We start from the raw sequence: 23,779 nt of genomic DNA, 5'->3' as shown, positions 1-23,779 counted from the left end.
CCTGAGCCAACTCCCCCTGTTTATCGTGAGGAGCCAAGGAGGAGACCAGAACCAGAGCCGGTGTTGGGTGAAGCAGAGACTGTGAAGGAGTTAATGGGGAAAGTGGAGGAGAGAGTTATGAGGGAGTTGCTAGGTTGGAGCGTGTCGGGGATTTGATGGCACCTGGGTCAGCGCTCCATACTCGTCCTGAGGTGCGTGTTAGTCGGCTGGTGAAGAGTGTGCCAGCCTCACGCACTAGGCCTCCTGTGTGCCTACCTAGCCTTGCACGTCCTGTGCCAGTCCTGCTCTCAGGCTCTCCAGTACACCTTCACGGTCCGGTCCATCCTGTGCCACCTTCACACACCAGTCCTCCGGTGGCAGCTCCTCGCACCAGGCTTCCTGTGCGTGTCCTCGGCCCAGTACCACCAGTGCCAGCACCACGCACCAGGCCTTCAGTGCGCCTCGCCTGTTCAGCGCTGCCAGCCTTTCTCCTCTCCAGCGCTGTCGGAGTCTCCCGCCTGTCTAGCGCTATCAGAGCCTTCCTCCTCTCCAGCGCTGCCGGAGTCTCCTGCCTGCTTAGCGCTGCCAGAGCCTTCCTTCTCTCCAGCGCTGCCGGAGTCTCCTGTCTGTTCAACGCAGCCAGAGCTGCTAATCTGCATGGAGAAGCCAGAGCTTCCAGTCTGCATGGAGCAGCCAGAGCTTCCAGTCTGCATGGAGCAGCCAGAGCTTCCAGTCTGCATGGAGCAGCCAGAGCTTCCAGTCTGCATGGAGCAGCCAGAGCTGCCAGTCTGCATGGAGCAGCCAGAACATCCAGTCTGCATGGAGCAGCCAGAGCTGCCAGTCTGCATGGAGCAGCCAGAGCTGCCTGTCTGCATGGAGCAGCCAGAGCTGCCAGTCTGCATGGAGCAGCCAGAGCTGCCAGTCTGCATGGAGCAGCCAGAGGTGCCAGTCTGCATGGAGCAGCCAGAGCTGCCAGTCTGCATGGAGCAGCCAGAGCTGCCTGTCTGCATGGAGCAGCCAGAGCAGCTAGAGCCGCCAGTCAGCCATGATCTTCCAGATCCGCCAGTCAGCCAGGATCCACCAGTCAGCCAGGATCTTCCAGATCCGCCAGTCATCTAATGTTGTGTTAGATCTTAAGTTCTTGTGAACATTACAAGTTTTAAACTTCTATTTGCTTTTTACGGCCTGTAGGCCTCATTGACCTGAGCTAATTGTTTTGAGTAAAACAAAGCATAATGTATGGATTGTTTTGACTAAAACAAATGCTCAGATGAAACATAATGTGCTATTTATCACAGACTACTTTGTGTCAAAGTTTAACAAGGACTCTCTCCTCCTCACCAGTGTCATGATCAAAGATATGATCAAGAGCCTCACATACAGTATACTGTTTGGTCATTGTGCTGCCACAGAATGAATTGTGAGCAAGGCCTCAAAAAAGCTTTATATACCAGAGCTGAGAGAACAGTTCTATATATTATTGAAACAATGTTACGATTGTTTGTGAGAATGCCAACAGGTGTGGTTCCTGTGGGGGAAAGATTCTATTGGGGAAAGGTTCCCGTGGGGGTTGCCATGGAAACCAAGAAGGGAAGTGAGGTGTGTGTGTGCTCAAACACACATGCATGTGGGGGTATGGGAGAGGAAGTGTGTCCATCTGATGAATGGGCATGTGCCTGAACTCAATTTTATACACTAATTGTAGTCTCACCCATTCATTTCTAATGACCGGTCATTTTTTGACCGGGAACACCACAGGTGTACAAAAGTTAAACACCCCAAATTTTATGAATATCATCCAAATGTATTTTGTGTGTTCAGATGCCCTGTGTGGACAAAGTCCTGGAACCTTATGACAATCAGATTAAATAACTTGTAAACTTGTAAATCGGTCCAATTCGACCGGAACACAGCAGGAGGGTTAACACTTTTATGATTCCATCTGTGTTATTTCATAGTTTTGATGTCTTCATTAAAAATATATGGGGGATTGGAAATGATGCAGACAATTACATTGATGGAAGCTACAATCTAACTGCAATATTAAAGCTGATCTACCTCACACCCATTTTTCTTTAAATAAAAAGAATAATTCATGCTAAATACATGTCCTCCTACAATTGCTCCCTCCCTCCCCCTCTCTCTTCTTTTCTCTCCTCCCTCTCTCTCTGGCTATGCTAATATCTCTGCTGACTTACAGGTAACACTAAGACCAATAGTGTTACTTACAGTGTGTGTGTGTTTTAGAATTAGCATATTGCCTCCATCAGAGGCTAATAACCCATAAACATGTATTGCTGTAAGCGATCACAACTAGATGGGATCAATAGTGCTGTGACTGTCAGAGATTTGGATTTACCTAAAAAAAAGTGAGTATTGGTCTCATCGGGTTCTCCTATACACATCTGCCTAAGGTCATGCCATGATTCATTGACTGACTTGGCGATTAGATTTGTTAGCATTGTATTATGTTGTCTGTATCTCATTTCTTCTTCTTGTCCATCTCTTTGTACTAAAGTATCTCATCATATCATCATATCATCAGGAGAGAGGCGTGTTAACGTGCATGACCTTGTAAACATAGCACTTTAGAGCTTCTGTATGATGTCATTATTACTGCCTCATCTCAGAGCTCTGGGATCAAATGCAGCCCTAGCTAGTTATTAGATCTGTGTGTGTGTGATGCCTCCTCAATGCCCACAACTCTTTCTTCTGCCTGCTCTCTCTTCTTTTCTTTTCTCTCTCAACCATGACTCTCTTTCCTCTCCTGTTGCAGAGGTCCTGTGATTACCATTCCAGGAGAGTAGAGAAGGAGCTAGAGAGTGAGGTATAGACATAGAGGAAGGGGAGGGAGGAGAGACTCCCGGCTAAAAATAGAGCAGTCTGTATCTGACTGGTGATTCATAAGTCTGTGAGTCATTCAACTAGTCAGCACTGAGGAGGGACGGAGGGACGGAGGAAATGGAGACAGGGATGGAGACAGGGACGGAGACAGGGATGGAGACAGGGACGGAGGGAATGGAGACAGGGATGGAGACAGCAATGGAGACAGGGATGGAGACAGCGATGGAGACAGGGATGGAGACAGCGATGGAGACAGGGACGGAGGAAATGGAGACAGGGATGGAGACAGGGATGGAGACAGGGATGGAGACAGGGACGGAGGGAATGGAGACAGGGATGGAGACAGGGACGGAGGGAATGGAGACAGGGATGGAGACAGGGACGGAGGGAATGGAGACAGGGATGGAGACAGGGACGGAGGGAATGGAGACAGGGATGGAGACAGGGATGGAGACAGGGATGGAGACAGGGACGGAGGGAATGGAGACAGGGATGGAGACAGGGATGGAGACAGGGATGGAGACAGGGATGGAGACAGGGATGGAGCGAGTGAGGGGACAAAGGGGGAAAGAGATGAAAGGGAAGAAGGAGGGAGGAAAAGAGAGAAAGAAAATAAGATAAATAAACCATTAAGAAATTACTAAAACTAAATAGTAGCTAAAACGGTCAGTAACACAACTTAGATTAAAAAGTTGTGAGATCCCCATGTTAAGTCACACGCACACCTACAAACAAATGCAAACACCTATACACCCACGGCAGCAGCTTGAAGCTGAAAAAAAAGATGGTTCTGCCGAGTTGTTCTGCTGATTTATTTGAGGAAGGAAAGAGAGGAGGGCTCCACCACACCACTATCTCACTTGAGTATCTTACCTAGTTATTTTCAGATGATCTAATTTTGCTCTTTTGTAGCTTTGGTAACTTTCTGCTCACTCCTCTCCCTATAGGCTTTACAGACGCTCCCCCATCCCTTGGGCCCAACCCTTCTAATTTTGTTTACCCTGCGCGCAATGGAATGCTGATTTGATCTTAGCCTACTGTATGCTGCCCTTCAGTCTCTAGACTGACGGAGACATGGATCACACCAGAGAACACTCCTACTCCAGCTTCTCTCTCTTCATCTGACTACGTTTCCTCTCATAGTCTGAGAGCATCTGGTCGTTGCAGTGGTGGCACTCATTTCTCCTAAGTGGAAATTTCTCCCTCCCTCACCTGTCAATCTCCTAATTTGAATTCCATGCTTTCACTGTCACTTGTCCACTCAAGCGATAGATGACAAACATTATTGTCATCTATCGCCCACCAGATGCCCTTAGAGAGTTCCTCAATGAGCTTGATTTTGAGCTAATTTTCTGATAATTGCTCACTGCTTTTCAACTGGGCGCCTTTGATACATTTCTTTCCAACTCTCTCTTTCCCCTCCTTGCCTCTTTGACCTCACCCTTTCCCAGTCCCCTCCTATTCGCAAGGCAGGCAATACGCTTGACCTCCTTTTTACTAGAGGCTTTTCGCCTTCTAATCTAACTGAAACCCCCCTCCAAGTCTGTGATCAGTACTTTGTTTCCTTTTCTGTCTCCCTTTCCTCCAAACCTAACCACTCTGTCATGCCCTGACCATAGAGAGCGTTTTCTGTCTCCCTTTCCTCCAACACTAACCACTCTGTCACGCCCTGACCGTAGAGAGCGTTTTCTGTCTCCCTTTCCTCCAAACCTAACCACTCTGTCACGCCCTGACCGTAGAGAGCGTTTTCTGTCTCCCTTTCCTCCAACCCTAACCACTCTGTCACGCCCTGACCGTAGAGAGCGTTTTCTGTCTCCCTTTCCTCCAAACCTAACCACTCTGTCACGCCCTGACCGTAGAGAGCGTTTTCTGTCTCCCTTTCCTCCAAACCTAACCACTCTGTCACGCCCTGACCGTAGAGAGCGTTTTCTGTCTCCCTTTCCTCCAAACCTAACCACTCTGTCACGCCCTGACCGTAGAGAGCGTTTTCTGTCTCCCTTTCCTCCAACCCTAACCACTCTGTCACGCCCTGACCGTAGAGAGCGTTTTCTGTCTCCCTTTCCTCCAAACCTAACCACTCTGTCACGCCCTGACCGTAGAGAGCGTTTTCTGTCTCCCTTTCCTCCAAACCTAACCACTCTGTCACGCCCTGACCGTAGAGAGCGTTTTCTGTCTCCCTTTCCTCCAAACCTAACCACTCTGTCACGCCCTGACCGTAGAGAGCGTTTTCTGTCTCCCTTTCCTCCAAACCTAACCACTCTGTCACGCCCTGACCGTAGAGAGCTTTTCTGTCTCCCTTTCCTCCAAACCTAACCACTCTGTCACGCCCTGACCGTAGAGAGTGTTTTCTGTCTCTATTTTGGTTTGGTCAGGGTGTGATTTGGGTGGGCATTCTATGTCCTTTTTCAATGTTTTGTATTTCTTTGTTTTGGCCGGGTATGGTTCTCAATCAGGGACAGCTGTCTATCGTTGTCTCTGATTGGGAACCATCCTTAGGTAGCTTTTTCCCACATGGGTTTTGTGAGTTGTTATTTTCTGTTTAGTGTTTGCACCTTACGGGACTGTTTCGGTTTAATTTATTCTCTTGTTATTTTGTATTAGTGTTCAGGTCAATAAACAAACATGAACACTTACCACGCTGCGCTTTGGTCCGACTACTCTTCCGACGACGAAAGCCGTTACACACTCAGCCCGTACCCAGATGGTCATGTGCCATCACAATCTTCCCTCACTCTTTCACTACTCTCTCCTCTTCTATCTTATAATCTCTCCCTTCTGCTAAATCATTCTCCCTCATTTCTCATGATTCTGCTTCTTCGACCCTACACAGTAAAAAAGGGGGTGTAAAAATGACAGTGTTGACTTATTATAACCCCGGGTGAGTATTTTCAACATTATGAGGAGTCAATGAGCTCTAGTGTCAGAATTAAATCGGAGTGTAAAATGATGCAGTCATTGCAGTGTAATGTGTTCGTCGTATGGAGGAGACCAAGGCGCAGCGTGATATGAATACATGTTCTTTAATAAGACGAAGAACACTTAAACAAACTATACAAAATAACCAAACTAACGTGAAGCTATACTGTACTGGACTCTGGAGACGCACAGGAAGCCTGGTACGTGGTGCCGGCACTGGTGGTACCGGGCTGGAGACACGCACCTCAGGGCGAGTGCGGGGAGGAGGAACAGGGTGTACTGGACTGCCGAGTCGCACTATATGCCTAGTGCGTGGTGCCGGCACTGGAGGTACCGGGCTGGGGACTCGCACCTCAGGGCGAGTGCGAGGAGCAGGAACAGGGAGTACTGGACCCTGGAGGCGCACTGTAGGCCTGGTGCGTGGTGCCGGCACTGGTGGTACCGGGCTGGAGACACGCACCTCAGGGCGAGTGCGGGGAGGAGGAACAGGGCTGACAACCCCACGGTGTCTGCCTACCAGAGTGCAAAGAACCTTGAGCCTGGACAACAACCTGTTGTTGTCTGCAAACATCAAAGCAGTGACTCGCTCCTGCAGGTTCACGCTTTACAACATCTGTAGAGTACGACCCTACCTCACACAGGAAGCAGCGCAGGTCCTAATCCAGGCACTTGTCATCTCCCATCTGGGCTACTGCAACTCGTTGTTGGCTGGGCTCCCCACTTGTGCCATCAAACCCCTGCAACTTATCCAGAACGATGCAGCGTGCCTGGTATTCAATCCCCCTAAGTTTCCCCCTGTCCTACGGACACTCTACTGGCATCCAGTCAAAGCTTGCATCCACTACAAGAACATGGTACTTTCCTATGGAACAGGAAGAGGAACCCTCCCTACCTTCAGGCTCTGCTCAAATCCTACACCCCAACCGAGTACTCTGTTCTGCCACCTCTGGTCTCTTGGACCTCCCACCTCTGACCTCCCGCTAAGCCTCGTCAATGTTATTTTCTGCCCTGGCACCCCAATGGTGGAACCAGCTTCCCCCTGAAGCTAGGACAGCAGAGTCCCTGTCCATCTTCCGAAACCTTACCTCTTCAAAGATGAACTTAAATAATCCCATAGCACCCCCCCCCACCCCCCCCCCACCTATATTTGGTGAACTAACTGAACTTTTTTCCCCATCACTAGCTCTGACTTTCCTGATAGCTACTTAAAAAATGTAATTATGACTGAGATATGTGGTTGTCCCACCTAGCTGAATGAATGCACTAACTGTAAGTCACTCTGGATAAGAGCATACTCTAAATACTCTAAATAGCTCTAAATACTCTAGATAACTCTAAATAACTCTAAATACTCTAAATAACTCTAAATACTCTAAATAGCTCTAAATACTCTACATAACTCTAAATAACTCTAAATACTCTAAATAGCTCTAAATACTCTAGATAACTCTAAATAACTCTAAATACTCTAAATACTCTAGATACTCTAAATAGCTCTAAATACTCTACATAACTCTAAATAACTCTAAATACTCTAAATAGCTCTAAATACTCTAGATACTCTAAATAGCTCTAAATACTCTACATAACTCTAAATAACTCTAAATACTCTAAATAGCTCTAAATACTCTACATAACTCTAAATAACTCTAAATACTCTAAATAACTCTAAATACTCTAAATACTCTAAATACTCTAAATAACTCTAAATACTCTAAATAACTCTAAATACTCTAAATAACTCTAAATACTCTAAATAACTCTAAATACTCTAAATACTCTAAATACTCTAAATACTCTAAATACTCTAAATACTCTAAATAACTCTAAATACTCTAAATAACTCTAAATACTCTAAATACTCTAAATAACTCGAATGTAAATGTTAAATACATCACTCATTGTTGAGTTCATGAATTCGATCAATATCCTTTTCATTCTCGCTCTCATTCTCTCCATCAGTCTCTCCCTCATTCTCCCCTTCTCTTTCCCTTCCTTTCATCCCTCTGTCCTCTCCCCCGTCCTTCTCTCCAATAATCTCTTTCTCCCTTTTTTAAAATCTCTCTCCTACCTGCAGTAAATGATAAAATGTCATCCCCAGATTAATGTCCCCTTGGCGATGTGGTTGTGCGCAGGTGTGTCTGTGTATGTGTGTGTCTGTGTGTGTGTCTGCGTGTGCATGTGTGTGTGTGTGTGAGAGAGAGAGGTGTCACAATAAATAACAACAGATTCACTGATGGCCTGACCCTAGCCTTAACGCTACCCCTATCTCTCTCCCTCTCTCTCTGACCCTGACTAAAATCTTAACACCAAATCAACACAGAGAGGTGGAAAGGGAGAGAATGGGAGAGAGAAAAAGAGAGAGAAAGAGACAGAGAGGGAAAGAGAGAAAAAGACAGTTGGATAGATTAAGGGGGATGAGACAGTGAGAGTCATGACACAGGGTGAGGTATAAGAGACCCTGCAGCACACAGTCAGTTACTCACAAACCCACACTCTGATTTCAATACAACTACACAACTACACACTCACGCATACACGGGTAAAACACATGGATAAAACATTATGTGCACACACACACACAGACAAAATCACACGCACGCACGCACACACACACACAGACACACACAGACACAGGGAGCAGTGTTGTTTAGGTTAGTTAATTGTAGACAGGGCTGTCTTTCCTGCTTCACTGAGCTGAGCTGAGACATATTGCCATGACTGTCAGTGATGCCTCAATGCTTACCAGATAAACAAGTGTGTGTTTTTCTGAGTGTGTGCATGCTTGTGTCTACGTGTGTGAATGTGTGTGCCTGAGTTTGTGTGCGATTGTCTTTCTGTGTGTGTGTGTCCTCTAGTGTGTTATCTATTATTCCATGACCGTTGAAGTATCCTAGGATACATCAAATTCCTGCAGAAACAACTGCATATCCTTAACTGTTGAGCATTATCTATTTAGCTAGACTTATTTATTGCACCAAAATCATTTTCTGAGTTAATATTAAACAATGTAAAAAAATATATAACGTTTCTGTACTTCAATACCCAGTGGAAAGGGGTGAGGGACATGGAATGAGAAGGAGAAGTGGAGGGAGGGAGGGAAATACAAAGAGAGGAGGGGGAAGAGACAAATAGAGGAGAGAGAGAGAGATAAGGGAGGAGAGAAACAGAGGGAAGAAGGGTAAGAGACAAATAGAGGAGAGAGAGAGATAAGGGGGGAGAGGGGGAAACAGCAAGAGAGGAGAGGGAATAAGGAAAGACAGGAAGGAGAGTGGAGAAAAAGAAAGAGTTGCCTCATTAATTTCTTCTCCTCTGTCCTTTCTCCCTTATTCTTCTCCTTCACTATCTCACTCCCTCCTGTGTTTAGACACCTCCCTTTTCTCAGCTTCTCGCACTCTCACCCAGGCACTCTCTCCTCACCCCTCCTCACCTCCTTATCCCATAAAGCGGCAGGATTCCTCAAGGAATGGGGGGGGGGCAAGACAACATACATTCCTCAACACCTATTTTCACAAAACCCTCTCCAGACACACCCTCAAACAAAAGTGAAAAAAAAATCACATTCAAGAAAACATTAAAAATGAATCTACAAAGATTGATGATATGACTGGATAGATACTGACCCCTGAATGACATGACCAAAAGTATGTGGACGTGTGCTCATCGAACATCTCATTCCAAAATCATGGGCATTAATATGGAGTCGGTCTCCCCTTTGCTGCTATAACAGCCTCCAATCTTCTGGGAAGGTTTTCCATTAGATGTTGGAACATGGCTGCGGGGACTCACTTCCAGTCAACCACACCAGCATTAGTGAGGTCGGGCACTGATGTTGGGTGATTAGGCCTGGCTCATAGTCGGCGTTCCAATTCATCCCAAAGGTGTCCGATGGAAGTTGAGGTCAGGGGTCTGTGCAGGCCAGTCAAGTACCTCCGCTACGATCTCGACAAACCATTTCTGTATGTACCTCGCTTTGTACACAGGGGCATTGTCATTCTCAAACAGGAAAGGTATTCCCCAAACTGTTGCCACAAAGTTGGAAGCACAGAATCATCTGGAATGTCATTGCATGTTGTAGCGTTAAGATTTCACTTCACTGGAAATGAGGGGCCAAGCCTGAACCATGAAAAACAGCCAGAGACAATTATTCCTCTTCCACCAAACTTTACAGTTGGCACTATGCATTGGGGCAGGCAGCTATCTCATGAAATCTGCCAAACCAAGATTCTTCTGTCAGACTGCCAGATAGTGGAGTGTGATTCATCACTCCAGAGAACACGTTTCCACTGCTCCAAAGTTCAATGGCAGCAAGCTGACGCTTGGCATTGTGCATGGTGATCATAGACTTGTGTGCGGCTGCTCGGCCATGGAAACCCATTTCATGAAGATCCCTACGAACAGTTATTGTGCTGACGTTGCTTCCAGAGGCAGTTTGGAACTCAGTAGTGAGTGTTGCAACTGAGGATAGACCATTTTTATGCGCTACATGCTTCAGCACTCCGAGATCCCGTTCTGAGCCGTTGTTGCTCCTAGACGTTTCCACTTCACAATAACTGCTCTTACAGTTGACCGGGGCAGCTCTAGCAGGACAGAAATTTGACAAACTGACTTGTTGGAAAGGTGGCATCTTATGACGATACCACGCTGAAAGTCACTGAGCTCTTCAGTAAGGCCATTCTACTGCCAATGTTTGATCAAATCAAATCCAATTTGATTGGTCACATACACATGTTAGCAGATGTTAATGCGAGTGTAGCGAAATGCTTGTGCTTCTAGTTCCGACAGTGCAGTAATATCTAACAAGTAATCTAACAATTTCCCAACAACTACCTACAGTTGAAGTTGGAAGTTTACATACACCTTAGCCAAATACATTTAAACTCAGTTTTTCACAAGTCCTGACATTTAATCCTAGTGAAAATTCCTTTGGTCAGTTAGGATCACCACTTTATTTTAAGAACGTGAAACGTGAAATGTCAGAATAAGAGTAGAGAGAATTATTTATTTCTTCCATCACATTCCCAGTGGGTCAGAAGTTTACATACACTCAATTAGTATTTGGTAGCATTGTCTTTAAATTGTTTAACTTGGGTCAAACGTTTCGGGTAGCCTTCCACAAGCTTCCCACAATAAGTTGGGTGAATTTTGGCCCATTCCTCCTGAATGGAGAGCTGGTGCAACTGAGTCAGGTTTGTAGGCTTCCTTGCTCGCACACACTTTTTTGAGTTCTGCCCACACATTTTCTATAGGATTGAGGTCAGGGCTTTGTGATGGCCACTCCAATACCTTGACTTTGTTGTCCTTAAGCCATTTTGCCACAACTTTGGAAGTATGCTTGGGGTCATTGTCCATTTGGAAGACCCATTTGCGACCAAGCTTTAATTTCCTGACTGATGTCTTGAGATGTTGCTTCAATATATCCACATAATTTTCCTGCCTCCATGATGCCATCTATTTTGTGAAGTGCACCTGTCCCTCCTGCAGCAAACCACCCCCATAACATGATGCTGCCACCCCCGTGCTTCACGGTTGGGATGGTGTTCTTCGGCTTGCAAGCGTCCGCTTTTTTTCATCAAACATAACGATGGTCATTATGGCCAAGCAGTTCTATTTTTGTTTCATAAGACCAGAGGACATTTCTCTAAAAAGTACGATGTGCAGTTGCAAACCTTAGTCTTTTTTATGGCGGTTTTGGAGCAGTGGCTTCTTTCTTGCTGAGCAGCCTTTCAGGTTATGTCGATATAGGACTCATTTTACTGTGGATATGGATACTTTTGTACCTGTTTCCTCCAGTATCTTCACACGGTCCTTTGCTGTTGTTCTGGGATTGATTTGCACTTTTCGCAACAATTTACGTTCATCTCTAGGAGACAGCACGCAATGATGTCAAGCAAAGAGGCACTCATTTTGAATGTAGGCCTTGAAATACACCCACAGGTACACCTCAAATTGACTCAAATGAAGTCAATTAGCCCACCAGAAGCTTCTAAAGCCATGACATCCTTTTCTGGAATTTTCCAAGCTGTTTAAAGGCACAGTCAACTTAATGTATGTAAACTTCTGACCCACTGGAATTGTGATACAGTTAATTATAAATTTTATAATCTGTCTGTTAACATTTGTTGGAAAAATGACTTGTGTCATGCACAAAGTAGATGTCCTAACTGACTTGACAAAACTATAGTTTGTTTAGCACATTTGTGGAGTGGTTGACAAACAAGTTTTAATGACTCCAAACTAAGTGTATGTAAACTTTCGACTTTAGCTGTAATACACACGAATCTACAGGGCTGAATGAGAATATGTACATGTAAATAAATGGATGAGCGATGGGCTAGCGGCATAGGCAAGGTGCAATAGATGGTATAAAATGTAAGATATGTAAACATTATTAAAGTGGCATTATTTATAGTGGCATTGTTTAAAGTGACTTGTGATCCATTTATAAAAGTGGCCAGTGATTATTGTCTCAATGTATGCATCAGCCTCCCTGAGTTAGTGATGGCTGTTTAACAGTCTGATGGCCTTGAGATAGAAGCTGTTTTTCAGCCTCTCGACCCCAGCTTTGATACACCTGTACTGACCTCACTTTCCGGATGGTGGCAGTGTGAACAGGCAGTGGCTCAGGTGGTTGTTGTCCTTGATAATCCTTTTGGCCTTCCTGTGACATTGGATGCTGTAGGTGTCATGGAGGGCAGGTAGTTTGCCCAGACCGCACCATCCTCTGGAGAGCCTTGTGGTTGAGGGCAGTGCAGTTGCAGTACCAGGCTGTGATACAGTCCGACGGGATGCTCCCGATTGTGCATCTGTAAAAGTTTGACAGGGGTTTGGGTGACAAGCCAAATTTCTTCAGCCTCTCGAGGTTGAAGAGGCGCTGCTGCGCCTTCCTCGCCACACTGTCTGTGTGGGTGGACCATTTCAGTTTGTATGTGATGTGTATGCCTAGGAACATAAAACTGTCCACCTTCTCCATTGCTGTCCCTTCGATGTGGATAGGGGGGTGCTCCCTCTGCTGTTTCTTGAAGTCCACGATCATCTCCTTGGTTTTGTTGATGCTGAGGTGAGAGGTTATTTTCCTCAGAGCACACTCCCAGGGCCCTCACCTCCTTCCTGGAGGCTGTCTCGTCATTGTTGGTAATCAAGCCCACTACTGTAGTGTCATCTGCAAACTTGATAATTGAGTTAGAGGCGTGCATGGCCAGGCAGTCGTGGGTGAACAAGGAGTACAGGAGGGGGATGAACACACATCCTTGTGGGGTCCCAGTGTTGGGGGTTAGTGAAGTGGAGATGTTGTTTCCTACTTACACCACCTTTGGGGCGGCCCGTCAGAAAGTCCAGGACCCAATTGTATAGGGCGGGGTTGAGACCCAGGACCTCCAGCTTGATGATGAGCTTGGAGGAAACTATGGTGTTGAATGTTGAGCTGTAGTCAATGAATAGCATTCTTACATATGTATTCCTCTTGTCCAGATGGGATAGGGCAGTGTGCAGTGTGATGGCGATTGCATCGTCTTTGGACCTGTTGGGGCGGTATGCAAATTGAAGTGGGTTTAGGGTGATTGGTGAGGTGGAGGTAATATGATCCTTGACTAGTCTCTCAAAGTACTTCATGATGACAAAAGTAAGTGCTATGGGGCGGTAGTCATTTAGTTCAGTTATCTTTGCCTTCTTGGGTACAGGAACAATGGTGGCCATCTTGAAGCATGTGGTGACAGCAGACTGGGATAGGGAGCGTTTGAATATGTCTGTAAACACACCAGCCAGCTGGTCTGCGCATGCTCTGAGAACGCGGCTCGGGATGCAGCCTTGCGAGGGTTCACACGTTTAAATGTTTTACTCAAGTCGGCCACGGAGAAGGAGAAGGGGGGCGCAGTCCTTGTTAGAGTGCCGTGACGGTGGCACTGTATTATCCTAAAAGAGGGCAAAGAAGGTGTTTAGTTTGTCTGGAAGTATGACGTCGGTGTCCGTGACGTGGCTGGTTTTCTTCTTGTTCTTCTTTTCGTCCGTGATTTCCTATAGACCCTGCCACATACGTCTCGTGTCTGAGCCGTTGAATTGCGACTCCACTTTGTCCCTGTTCCGTAATTTCGCTTGTTTGATTGCCTTGCAGAGGGACTAACTACAGAGTTTATATTCAGCCATATTCCCAGACCTCTTTCCATGGTTAAATGCAGTAGTTTGTGCTTTCCGTTTGGCGGGAATGTCGCCTTCCATACACAGTTTCTGGTTACGGTAGGTTTTAATAGTCACAGTGGGTACAACATCTCCAATGCACTTCCTTATAAACTCACTCACCGAGTCTTGAAGCGTGGATTCCGATTGGTCAGACCAGCGTTGAATGGTTCTAGTCACTGTTACATCCTGTTTGAGTTTCTGCCTCTAAGACGCTAGAAGCAAGATGGCGCTGTAGTTGGATTTGCCAAAGGGAGGGCGGGGGAGGGCTTTGTATGCATTGCGGAAGTTAGAGTAGCAGTGATCGAGTGTATTACCCCCCCGAGTACTGCAATCAATATTCTAAAATAATTTAGGTAGCCTTGTTCTCAATTTAGCTTTGTAAAAATCCCCAGCTACAATAAATGCATCCTCAGGATATATGGTTTCCAGTTTACATAGAGTCCAGTGAAGTTCCTTGAGGACCGTTGTGGTGTCTGCTTGAGGGGGAATGTATACAGCTGTGATGATAACTGACGAGAATTCTCTTTGGAGGTAATATAGCCGGCATTTGATTGTAAGGAATTCTAGGTCAGGTGAGCATAAGGACTTGAGTTCCTGTATGTTGTTATGATTACAGCATGAATCGTTAATCATGAAGCATACACCCCTGCCCTTCCTCTCCCCAGAGAGGTGTTTATCTCTGTCAGTTTAATGCATGGAGAAGACCAGTGGCTGAACCGATTCCAACAACATATCCCGAGAGAGCCATGTTTCCGTGAAACAGGGAATGTTACAATCTCTGATGTCTCTCTGGAAGGCAACCCTTGCTTGAATTTCATCTACCTTGTTGTCACGAGACTGGACATTGGTGAATAGTATACTCTGGAGCGATGTGCAATGAGTACATCCAAGGAGCCTGACCAGTTGGCTGCTCTGTCGGTCCCTTCTGCGGTGCCGTCATTTTGGGTCGGCTTCTGGGATTAGATCCATTGTCCTGGGTGATGGTCCAAACAGAGGATCCGCTTCGGGAAAGTCGGATTCCTGGTCGTAATGTTGGTAAGTTGACGTTGCTCTTATATCCAATAGTTCTTCCCGGATGTATGAAATAAACCCTAAGATTTCCTGGGGTAACAGTGTAAGAAATAATACAGAAAAAAACTAAATACTGCATAGTTTCCTAGGGACTCAAAGTGAGGCGACCATCTCTGTCAGCGTCATTGTGCCAAAATATGATGACGATTGCATGGCTGTGCTGTCGATTTATACACCTGTCAGTACCAAATCCACTCATTTGAAGGGGTGTCCACATACTTTTGTAGTTACAGTTTATTCAAAAAGTTTTCAGATTAAATAGAAATATCACATTTACATAAGTGTGAACCTTTGCCCCAGTCTGAAACAGGTTTTCATCAAGGATCTCTCTGTTATTTGCTCCATTCATTGTTCCCTTGTCCTGACTAGTCTCCCAGTCCCTGCCTTTGAAAAACATCCTCATAGCAAGATGCTGCCACCACCATGCTTCACCGTAGAAATAATATTGGCCAGGTGATGAGCGGTACCTGGTTTCCTCCAGAAGTGATGCTTGGAGTTCAGTCTAGGTTTCATTAGACCAGAGAATCTTTAGGTGCCTTTTGGCAAACTCCATGTGCCTCTTACTGAGGAGTGACTTCAGTCTGGCCCCTCTACCATAAAGGCCTGATTGGTGGAGTGCTGCAAAGATGGTTGTCCTGGAAGGTTCTCTCATCTCAACAGAGGATCTTTGAAGCTCCGTCACCTCCCTGACCTGGCCCTTCTCCCCTGAAACCGGAGGCACCTGAGCTCTCATAGCAAAGGGTCTGAATAGTTGTTTAACTTTTTTAATACATTTGCTAAAATATCAAAAACCTGTTTTCACTTTGTCATTATGGGGTATTGTGTGTAGATTGATGAGGGCAAACATTTTTTTTAATCCATTTTAGAATAAGGCTGTAATGTAACAAAATGTGGAAAAATTGAAGGTGTCTGATTACTTTCCGATAATCAATGTATAGTGTACGTATTGACTGTTACTCTAAACATGCAGAGATAGAGAGTACATTAATGAATGCAACATATACAAGTAACTGCAAAAATAAAGGAAACACCAACATAAGGGCCACCACGAGCTAGGACAGCTTCAATGCACCTTGGCATAGATTCTACTTTTCTCTGGAACTCTATTGGAGCGATGCGACAATATTCTTCCACGAGAAATTCCATCATTTGTTGATGGTGGTGGAAATCGCTAACACAGGCGCCGCTACAGAATCTCCCATAAGTGTTCAATTGGGTTTAGACCTGGTGACTAAGACTCAAGTGTTTCCATTATTTTGGCAGGTACCTGTATGTTTTCCCCCATGTCTTTTTATGTGCTCTTTTTAACTTCTTTCTGAGTGAGACACCTCCTCAACAGAGTACCTGAGAGTAGATCATGTGTTTGTGGGCATCTTCAGGTGTGTGTGTGTGTGTGTGTGTGTGTGTGTGTGTGTGTGTGTGTGTGTGTGTGTGTGTGTGTGTGCGCGTGTGAATGTGAATGTGCGTGCATGCATTTGTTCGTGTGCGTCCGCAGTCAGGGTATAAATATTAGAGGTCAGCATACATAATATTGTACATACAGGGCTGAGTCAGCACTGTGGACAGCACCTATAGTTCCACCAGCCTGTTCAGCACCATGGACAGCACCTATAGCTCCACCAGCCTGTTCAGCACAGTGGACAGCACCTATAGTTCCACCAGCCTGTTCAGCACCGTGGATAGCACCTATAGCTCCACCAGCCTGTTCAGCACAGTGGACAGCACCTATAGTTCCACCAGTCTGTTCAGCACTGTGGACAGCACCTATAGTTCCACCAGCCTGTTCAGCACCGTGGACAGCACCTATAGTTCTTCCAGCCTGTTCAGCACCGTGGACAACACCTATAGATCAACCAGCCAATTCAGCACTGTGACCAAACACCCATAGTTCCACCAGTCTGTTCAGCACCGTGGACAGCAGTAAATAGTTCCACCCCCTGTTCAGCACCGTGGACAGCACCCATGGTTCCACCTGTTTGTTCAGCGCTGTGGACAGCACCCATAGTTCCACCACCCTGTGGACAGGGCTAGTTAACCCAAGTAAGTTCACCCAGTGAATAGTGAGAGTGTATGTTGTGTATGCCCGTGTGTGTGTTCTCCAGTCCTTACCTAGCCGAGGGTCATACTGTCTCATCTGAACCTCTTCCACACAGTCGGCAGGGAACCAGCCTGTTCTCCCCTTGACCGTGCCCTCCCAGAAACCTCCTTCTCCTATACTCAACACTGGCACAGGGGGAGAGAGAGAGAGAGACAGAGAGAGAGAGAGACAGAGAGAGAGACAGACAGAGAGAGACAGAAGGAGAGAGAGACAGAGAGAGAGAGAGAGAGAGAGAGAGAGAGAGAGAGAGAGAGAGAGAGAGAGAGAGAGAGATGGAGAGAGAGAGAGAGAGAGAGAGAGAGAGAGAGAGAGAGAGAGAAAGAGACAGACAGACAGAGACAGAAGGAGAGAGAGACAGAGAGAGAGAGAGAGAGAGAGAGAGAGAGAGAGAGAGAGAGAGAGAGAGAGAGAGAGAGAGAGAGAGAGAGAGAGAGAGAGAGAGAGAGAGAAAAGTTAACTACAACAAATGTAAAGTACATTGCAGGTTAACAGATGAGTCTCCACTGTGGCTGAAAGGGAAGTCGATGTCACAGAATGTTGAGTAGAGTCAATAATCACACAGTTCTTGTATCCTTTGTGGATAAAGTGGAGACAATTGAATGCTTTTATTTAAATATTAACCTTTATTTAACCAGGAAGTCCCATTGATGTCAGAAGGCCTCATTACCAAGGAATACATGACATTTTATTTCCTCAAAATAACAGACACATACCCACCAATGGCAATCACGAAGTAGCTAGCCATCAGATATTGCATTAGAAGGGGATGTGTGTGCTCTTAGTCAAGGCTAAGAACTTGTGTGTGTGTGTGTGTGTGTGTGTGTGTGTTCATGTGAGCCCTGCTGTGGTAATTAGAGATGAATGTATGGTTGATATTGATCTTCGCTGCAGGACTGAGACAAGCGCTCATTTCCACTAAGCTCATCCATTACCCCAACACACACACACACACACACACACATTACCCCTAGCACACACAGGCTAACAAGACGGCTAAATAGCTGAACACGCATATATTCCAGCACACACATACACACACACACAAGAAAACACACACACACACACAAACACACACCAGAGAACACCAGCTGGAACTCTGGCTGTGCTTCACTGAGCCTCATCCTTCCATGGTTGCTAGGTTACGGCAAAGTCAGGTTGCAGCATGGGGCTGGTCTGGAGAATGTTAGAATGATGGGATGTTAACATGTTGGATTATTGGTATGTCAAAATGATTTTTCCTGAATAGGAGGATAAATTCGCAATAGTTGACTTTTTACATCACAGGACAGGTGACGTCACAATCATTTGGCAACTGCACTAGCACTAGTTCACATCTGCTACATTACCAATAGCAAATCAGCAAGGAACCAGACGCCCAGTCCAAGAACTCTGAGCACAGGCAGGGTCACTATGATCGGGAAAAGCAGTTGCATCGACCGTTTCTGGTGGAGGAAACATGCTCTGATCCCTCTCTCTGATCATAGCTTAAACCTGCATCATTGTGAATCTCCTGCGTATACGCCCTCTCTACCTCTGTACTCTAACTTGGCACGGATTCAGTACACAGCACTAAGCCATCAGCTTGCCTTCACTCCGTTCAGAAACGTGTCAACAGTGAAAAGCGGTAGACCTTCAGGGAGCTGATTCCCCCCCTCTAATTCACCTTCTCCAGCTGAATACACCCTGTGCTAGCTGTAATCAAGGACCAGGAAACCAGCCTGCCAATTAGCAGACAGCCACTTTAAGCTCCTCAAAAACCCCACAGCATCGCGTCACCACTTAATCCTCTCTCTGATATCAACTCATATCCCACATCAACATTCATACTTCAAATGAAATGTTTCATCTGAGTCACTCCAAACTAACACCTCAAATCACATGAACATTGTATTCTATTCATGACAACTATAGTCCCCTATATTGATGAATGTCAACTATTGGGTATGTAAGAAAAGTGAAACTTAAAAAAAAAGTGTGCAGGAATGTTAAGTATCATTTGGAGTCATGTTTTCTATTCCAACACAACATGAATGCATCATTTTTGAACCACCAACGTCTGATCAGGATGACATGCTGAACTACAGATTATTGAGGGTCAGGAAACAAATCCCACAGGTCTTTCTGATTGGTTCTGCTCCCCATAACCCAGTCACAAGACATGAGCCAACGATTTAACTGTCATGGATCCGTCCGGAACATTCCTTACGCACACCTGGCCCCTATTCCCAGTGATTAGTAACTGTATAAGTGTGTTCTTGGTTTACCATAGTGCTGTCGATTATTGTTACAATGTCCGTTGGTGTGTGTGAGTCCCTGTTCTATTGTTTTTTGGCTTCCATCCCATTGTGGATTGTGCAGATGATTACGGGTCTCGTCCCATGTGTAAATCATTGTGCGCTTGTGTTATTTATTCGAGGTACTCCTCTTTTGTTTGGGTTTCAACCCTGTGTTTTGTAAAGGGTTTTTTGGTCTTCGTCCCCGTGCCTTTCACACGGCACGCCGTAATTTGGGAGTAATAAAAAAAATATATTACGCATTCCTGCGCCTGTCTCCCGAATCATTTATACCAACATGACATTAACAGTGTGCTTCATGCGGCTCACTAAAACCGGAAAACAGTTCACATGAACACCATGCAACGACCCCTGACAGTGCCGCAAACACAACCCGACTGACCAGAGATGACCATGATCGATCACTCTGGAGAGAGTAAAAAAGAAGGGGGGGGGGGGGGGGGGGGGGTAAGAGTGAGTGACAGCAGATGAAATACACTTTATAAAAACCTCAAATAACCCTGGTCCCTTGAGACACACACAGAAAAAACAAACAGATACAGACACATACACACAGAACAAGGCCTGTTTTAAGAGTGTCACCCTTATACTGCCACTCTCTTGTGGCGTGTGCCAAGGCCTGGTTGGCATGCCACATGACTACTGTCCGCGGGAAACAGATGTTGGCACTCAGTGGCCCTGAAACAGAGCTGTGTGTGTTTAGTGACTAAGTGGCACCAGAGTTTCTTTCACTACCCAGGATGCACTGGGGGAAAGGCCAGAGAGAGGGAAAGAGGGAGAAACATAGAGGGAAGAAAGTAGAGAGAGGGAGAAGATATTACAGAAATATTTAGAGTTCAAGAGGAAGGCAAGGAGGAACATGGGGGAGAAATAACAGTGAGAAAATTAGGGAAATAGGACATGGGGTTGATGGAGAGGAGAGAAGAAGCATAACCAGAAAATAATAACAGTAAGATGAGGGACTGAGTCAGTGACAGAGGTTAAAGCCAAACGCTCATGGTGTAATACAGTGTAAAGCTACACTAGCCAAACAGTTCACAATCAACACCTCAGCAGGACATAGATCAGCCATGCACTGGACAACAACTGCTACAGTACTACACCACCACAGGCTTCATACGGGTTCATAATCACCTCCACAGGTACACAGCAGTGGGTGACAGAGGACAGATGATTACAACACAGGGTTTCAGTCACCTCATAGAACAATAACAAATGCTTTGGTGGTATAGTGTTTTAAACTTGGTTTCAAAACATTTCACTTAGTAAAGCGGCAGAAACTCAACTAATCTTGAATGTGTAGTAGGCAGCACAAGCAGGCAGCACAAGCAGGCAGCACAAGCCGTAGGAAACAGTCATAGCTGCAGCATAGTTCCCATTATATTCTATGTAAAGAGTTAGTTATACTGGACTGGGAACTCAACAGAGTCTTCACACCTCTGAGAGCCAGGGTGTTATGCAGTCATTCCACTGCAACAATAGCTGGACAGCTATTGTTCCACACACCATTTTACTGTTGTTGACAAGGACAGGCCCAATGAAATACTAATAAAGTCATCATACGCAGGGGATGGACAAAGAAAGAGGGAGGGAAAGAGAATGAAAGACAAAGACAAATAGAGAGATTCTGAGAGAGGTGAGAATGAAAGGGAGCTGGAGAGAGATACTGTACAAAAGGAGCAGAATAAACCTCATTAGAACTTAAACTATGATTGGAAGGTTATGCATTTGACTGTGTGTGTGTGTGTGTGTGTGTGTGTGTGTGTGTGTGTGTGTGTGTGTGTGTGTGTGTGTGTGTGTGTGTGTGTGTGTGTGTGTGTGTGTGTGTGTGTGTGTGTGTGTGTGTGTGTGTGTGTGTGTGTGTGTGTGTGTGTGTGTGTGTCCTGTCTGAGGTTGCCTGTGGTTGAGTGTCACGATGCCTGGTCCAGAAATAGCATCAGTGGTGATGCAGAGTTATTTATACTCCACACACATCCTGCCCTGCCTGCAAGCTCCACCGCATCCCCACCAAACGAGCGCGCGTGTGTGTGACGACCGACAGCTCATTTTAATTTCAGCCAAGCCTCGCGCTACTGCTCAAAGCTGAGTCATTCACACACACATAAATATTCACTCTCCCCCTCTCACTTGCGCACTAACACACACACAGCAGTATACCGTGTATACCCCCTTGACCTTTTCCAAAAATAATTACTTTACAATCTTATTCTAAACTCGATTAAATGTTTTCCCCTCATCAATCTACACACAATACCCAATAATGACAAAGCAAAAACAGGTTTTTAGAAATGTTTGCCAGTGTATGAAAAAAACAGAAATATCACATTTCCATAAGTATTCAGACCCTTTACGCAGTACTTTGTTGATGCACTTTTGGCAGCGATTACAGCCTTGAGTCTTCTTGGGTATAATGATACAAGCAGAACCTGTATTTGGGGAGTTTCTCCCTTTCTTCTCTGCAGATCCTCTCAAGCTCTGTCAGGTTGCATGGGGAGCTTCGCTGAACAGCTATTTTCAGGCCTCTCCAGAGATGTTAGATTGAGTTCAAGTCCGGACTCTGGCTAAGCCCCTAAAGGACATTCCACTCCTGCATTGTCTTGGCAGTGTGCTTAGGGTCGTTGTTCTGTTGGAAGGTGAACCTTCGCCACAGTCTGAGGTGCTGAACGCTCTGGAGCAGGTTTTCATCAAGGTTCTCTCTGTACTTTGCTCTGTTCATCTTTCCCTTGATCCTGATTAGTCTCCCAGTCCCTGCCGCTGCAAAACATCCCCACAGCATGATGCTGCCACCACCATGCTTCACTGGTTTTCTCCAGACGTGATGCTTGGCATTCAGGCCAAAGAGTTCCATCTTGGTTTCATCAGACCAGAGAATCTTGCTTCTCATGGTCTGAGAGTCCTTTAGGTGCCTTTTGGCAAACTCCAAGCGAGCTGTCATGTGCCTTTTACTGAGCCTGATTGGTGGAGTGCTGCAGAAATGGTTGTCCTTCTGGAAGGTTCTCCCATCGCCACAGAGGAACTCTGGAGCTCTATCAGATTGACCATTTGGGTTCTTGGTCACCTCCCTGACCAAGGCCCTTCTCCCGCATTTGCTCAGTTTAGCTTGGCGGCCAGCTCTAGGAGGAGTCTTGGTGGATCCAAACTTCTTCCATTTAAGAATGATGGAGGACACTGTGTTCTTGGAGACCTTCAATTTTGTAGACATCTTTTGGTACCCTTCCCCAGATCTGTGCCTCAACACAATCCTGTCTCAGAGCTCTATGGACAATTCCTTCAACCTCATGGCTTGGTTTTTTCGCTGACATGTACTGTCAACTGTGGGACCTTATAGGTTTGTGCCTTTCCAAATCTTGTCCAATGAATTGAATTTACCACAACTATTCGGCCCAGTATTAAAAGTTATATATATATACAGTGGGGCAAAAAAGTATTTAGTCAGCCACCAATTGTGCAAGAACTCCCACTTAAAAAGATGTGAGATGCCTGTAATTTTCATCATAGGTACACTTAAACTATGACAGACAAAATGAGAAAAAAAATCCGGAAAATCACATTGTAGGATTTTTTATGAATTTATTAGCAAATTATGGTGGAAAATAAGCATTTGGTCACCTACAAACAAGCAAGATTTCTGTCTCTCACAGACCTGGGCTTCTTCTGACACTGAGATGCTCTCTCTCCTTTCCAACTCCCCGCCAGTTCTTAATGCTGTAACCTATTCACATTCACTCTCCTCCAATAGGCTATAAGTAAGAAAAATACGTCCAAATAACTGTCCAACAAGCTATTGTAGTCTGGCTTTTCCTGGGACACAACATTTAAAAGGAACAGCCGAGGCAGCGGAGAGGCCAAATGTGTAACTGTGAAAACAGAACAATGAAGACAGACAGGCTTGAGATGTGTAGCCTAAGTTAGAAGTGTATGCATATTAATGATATAATTAGCTCAATATTAGGCTTAATACTGCAGTGAATATATCCAGTCAATTTAAACTGCAAAATAAAAAAAGTTATCAGATAATGAAATCACAGGTAGCATACACTGTGTGCTCTCGAGGCTGCGCTCCCAGTCCCCAGGCACGCAGTTTGAAAAGCTACACTGTTGAATATTGGGCTCCCGAGTGGCATTGCGGTCTAAGGCACTGCTCAGTGCAAGAGGCGTCACTACAGTTCCTGGTTTGAATCCAGACTGAAACACATCTGGCTTGGAGTCCCCATAGGGTGGCACAATGTAGGCTTAAGCTACCCTTCAAATGTAAGCCTACATATTAGGCACTAATTGTGGTAATGTGTTGTGAACAGAAGAGAAGTGCAGGCAAAACTTTGGAAATGAAGATTACAAATGCATTTTATGAGGAGCTTGTTGTTGGAGTACTTCTTGCAGACCGACACAAATAATTGGCACT

At 45.5% G+C, this 23,779-nt stretch overlaps 1 protein-coding gene across 5 annotated transcripts in view; it reads right to left on the bottom strand.

Annotated features, from left to right (window-relative positions):
- LOC109867613 (SH3 and multiple ankyrin repeat domains protein 3) overlaps positions 1-23,779 on the bottom strand; it is a 263,943-nt gene that overhangs the window by 53,976 nt on the left and 186,188 nt on the right. For all 5 annotated transcript variants that reach the window (XR_004204842.1, XM_031801754.1, XM_031801755.1 and 2 more), the window contains exon 13: positions 17,095-17,208. Coding sequence is in view for 4 of the 5 variants with exons in the window: in XM_031801754.1 (XP_031657614.1) it covers positions 17,095-17,208 (114 nt within the window). In the remaining variant the exon portion in view is untranslated. The remainder of the gene's footprint in view (positions 1-17,094; positions 17,209-23,779) is intronic.

The sequence above is a fragment of the Oncorhynchus kisutch genome, linkage group LG22 (genome assembly GCF_002021735.2).
Source record: "Oncorhynchus kisutch isolate 150728-3 linkage group LG22, Okis_V2, whole genome shotgun sequence".
In the NCBI taxonomy this organism is placed as follows: domain Eukaryota; kingdom Metazoa; phylum Chordata; class Actinopteri; order Salmoniformes; family Salmonidae; genus Oncorhynchus; species Oncorhynchus kisutch.
This window is presented reverse-complemented; position numbering and strand designations above follow the sequence as displayed.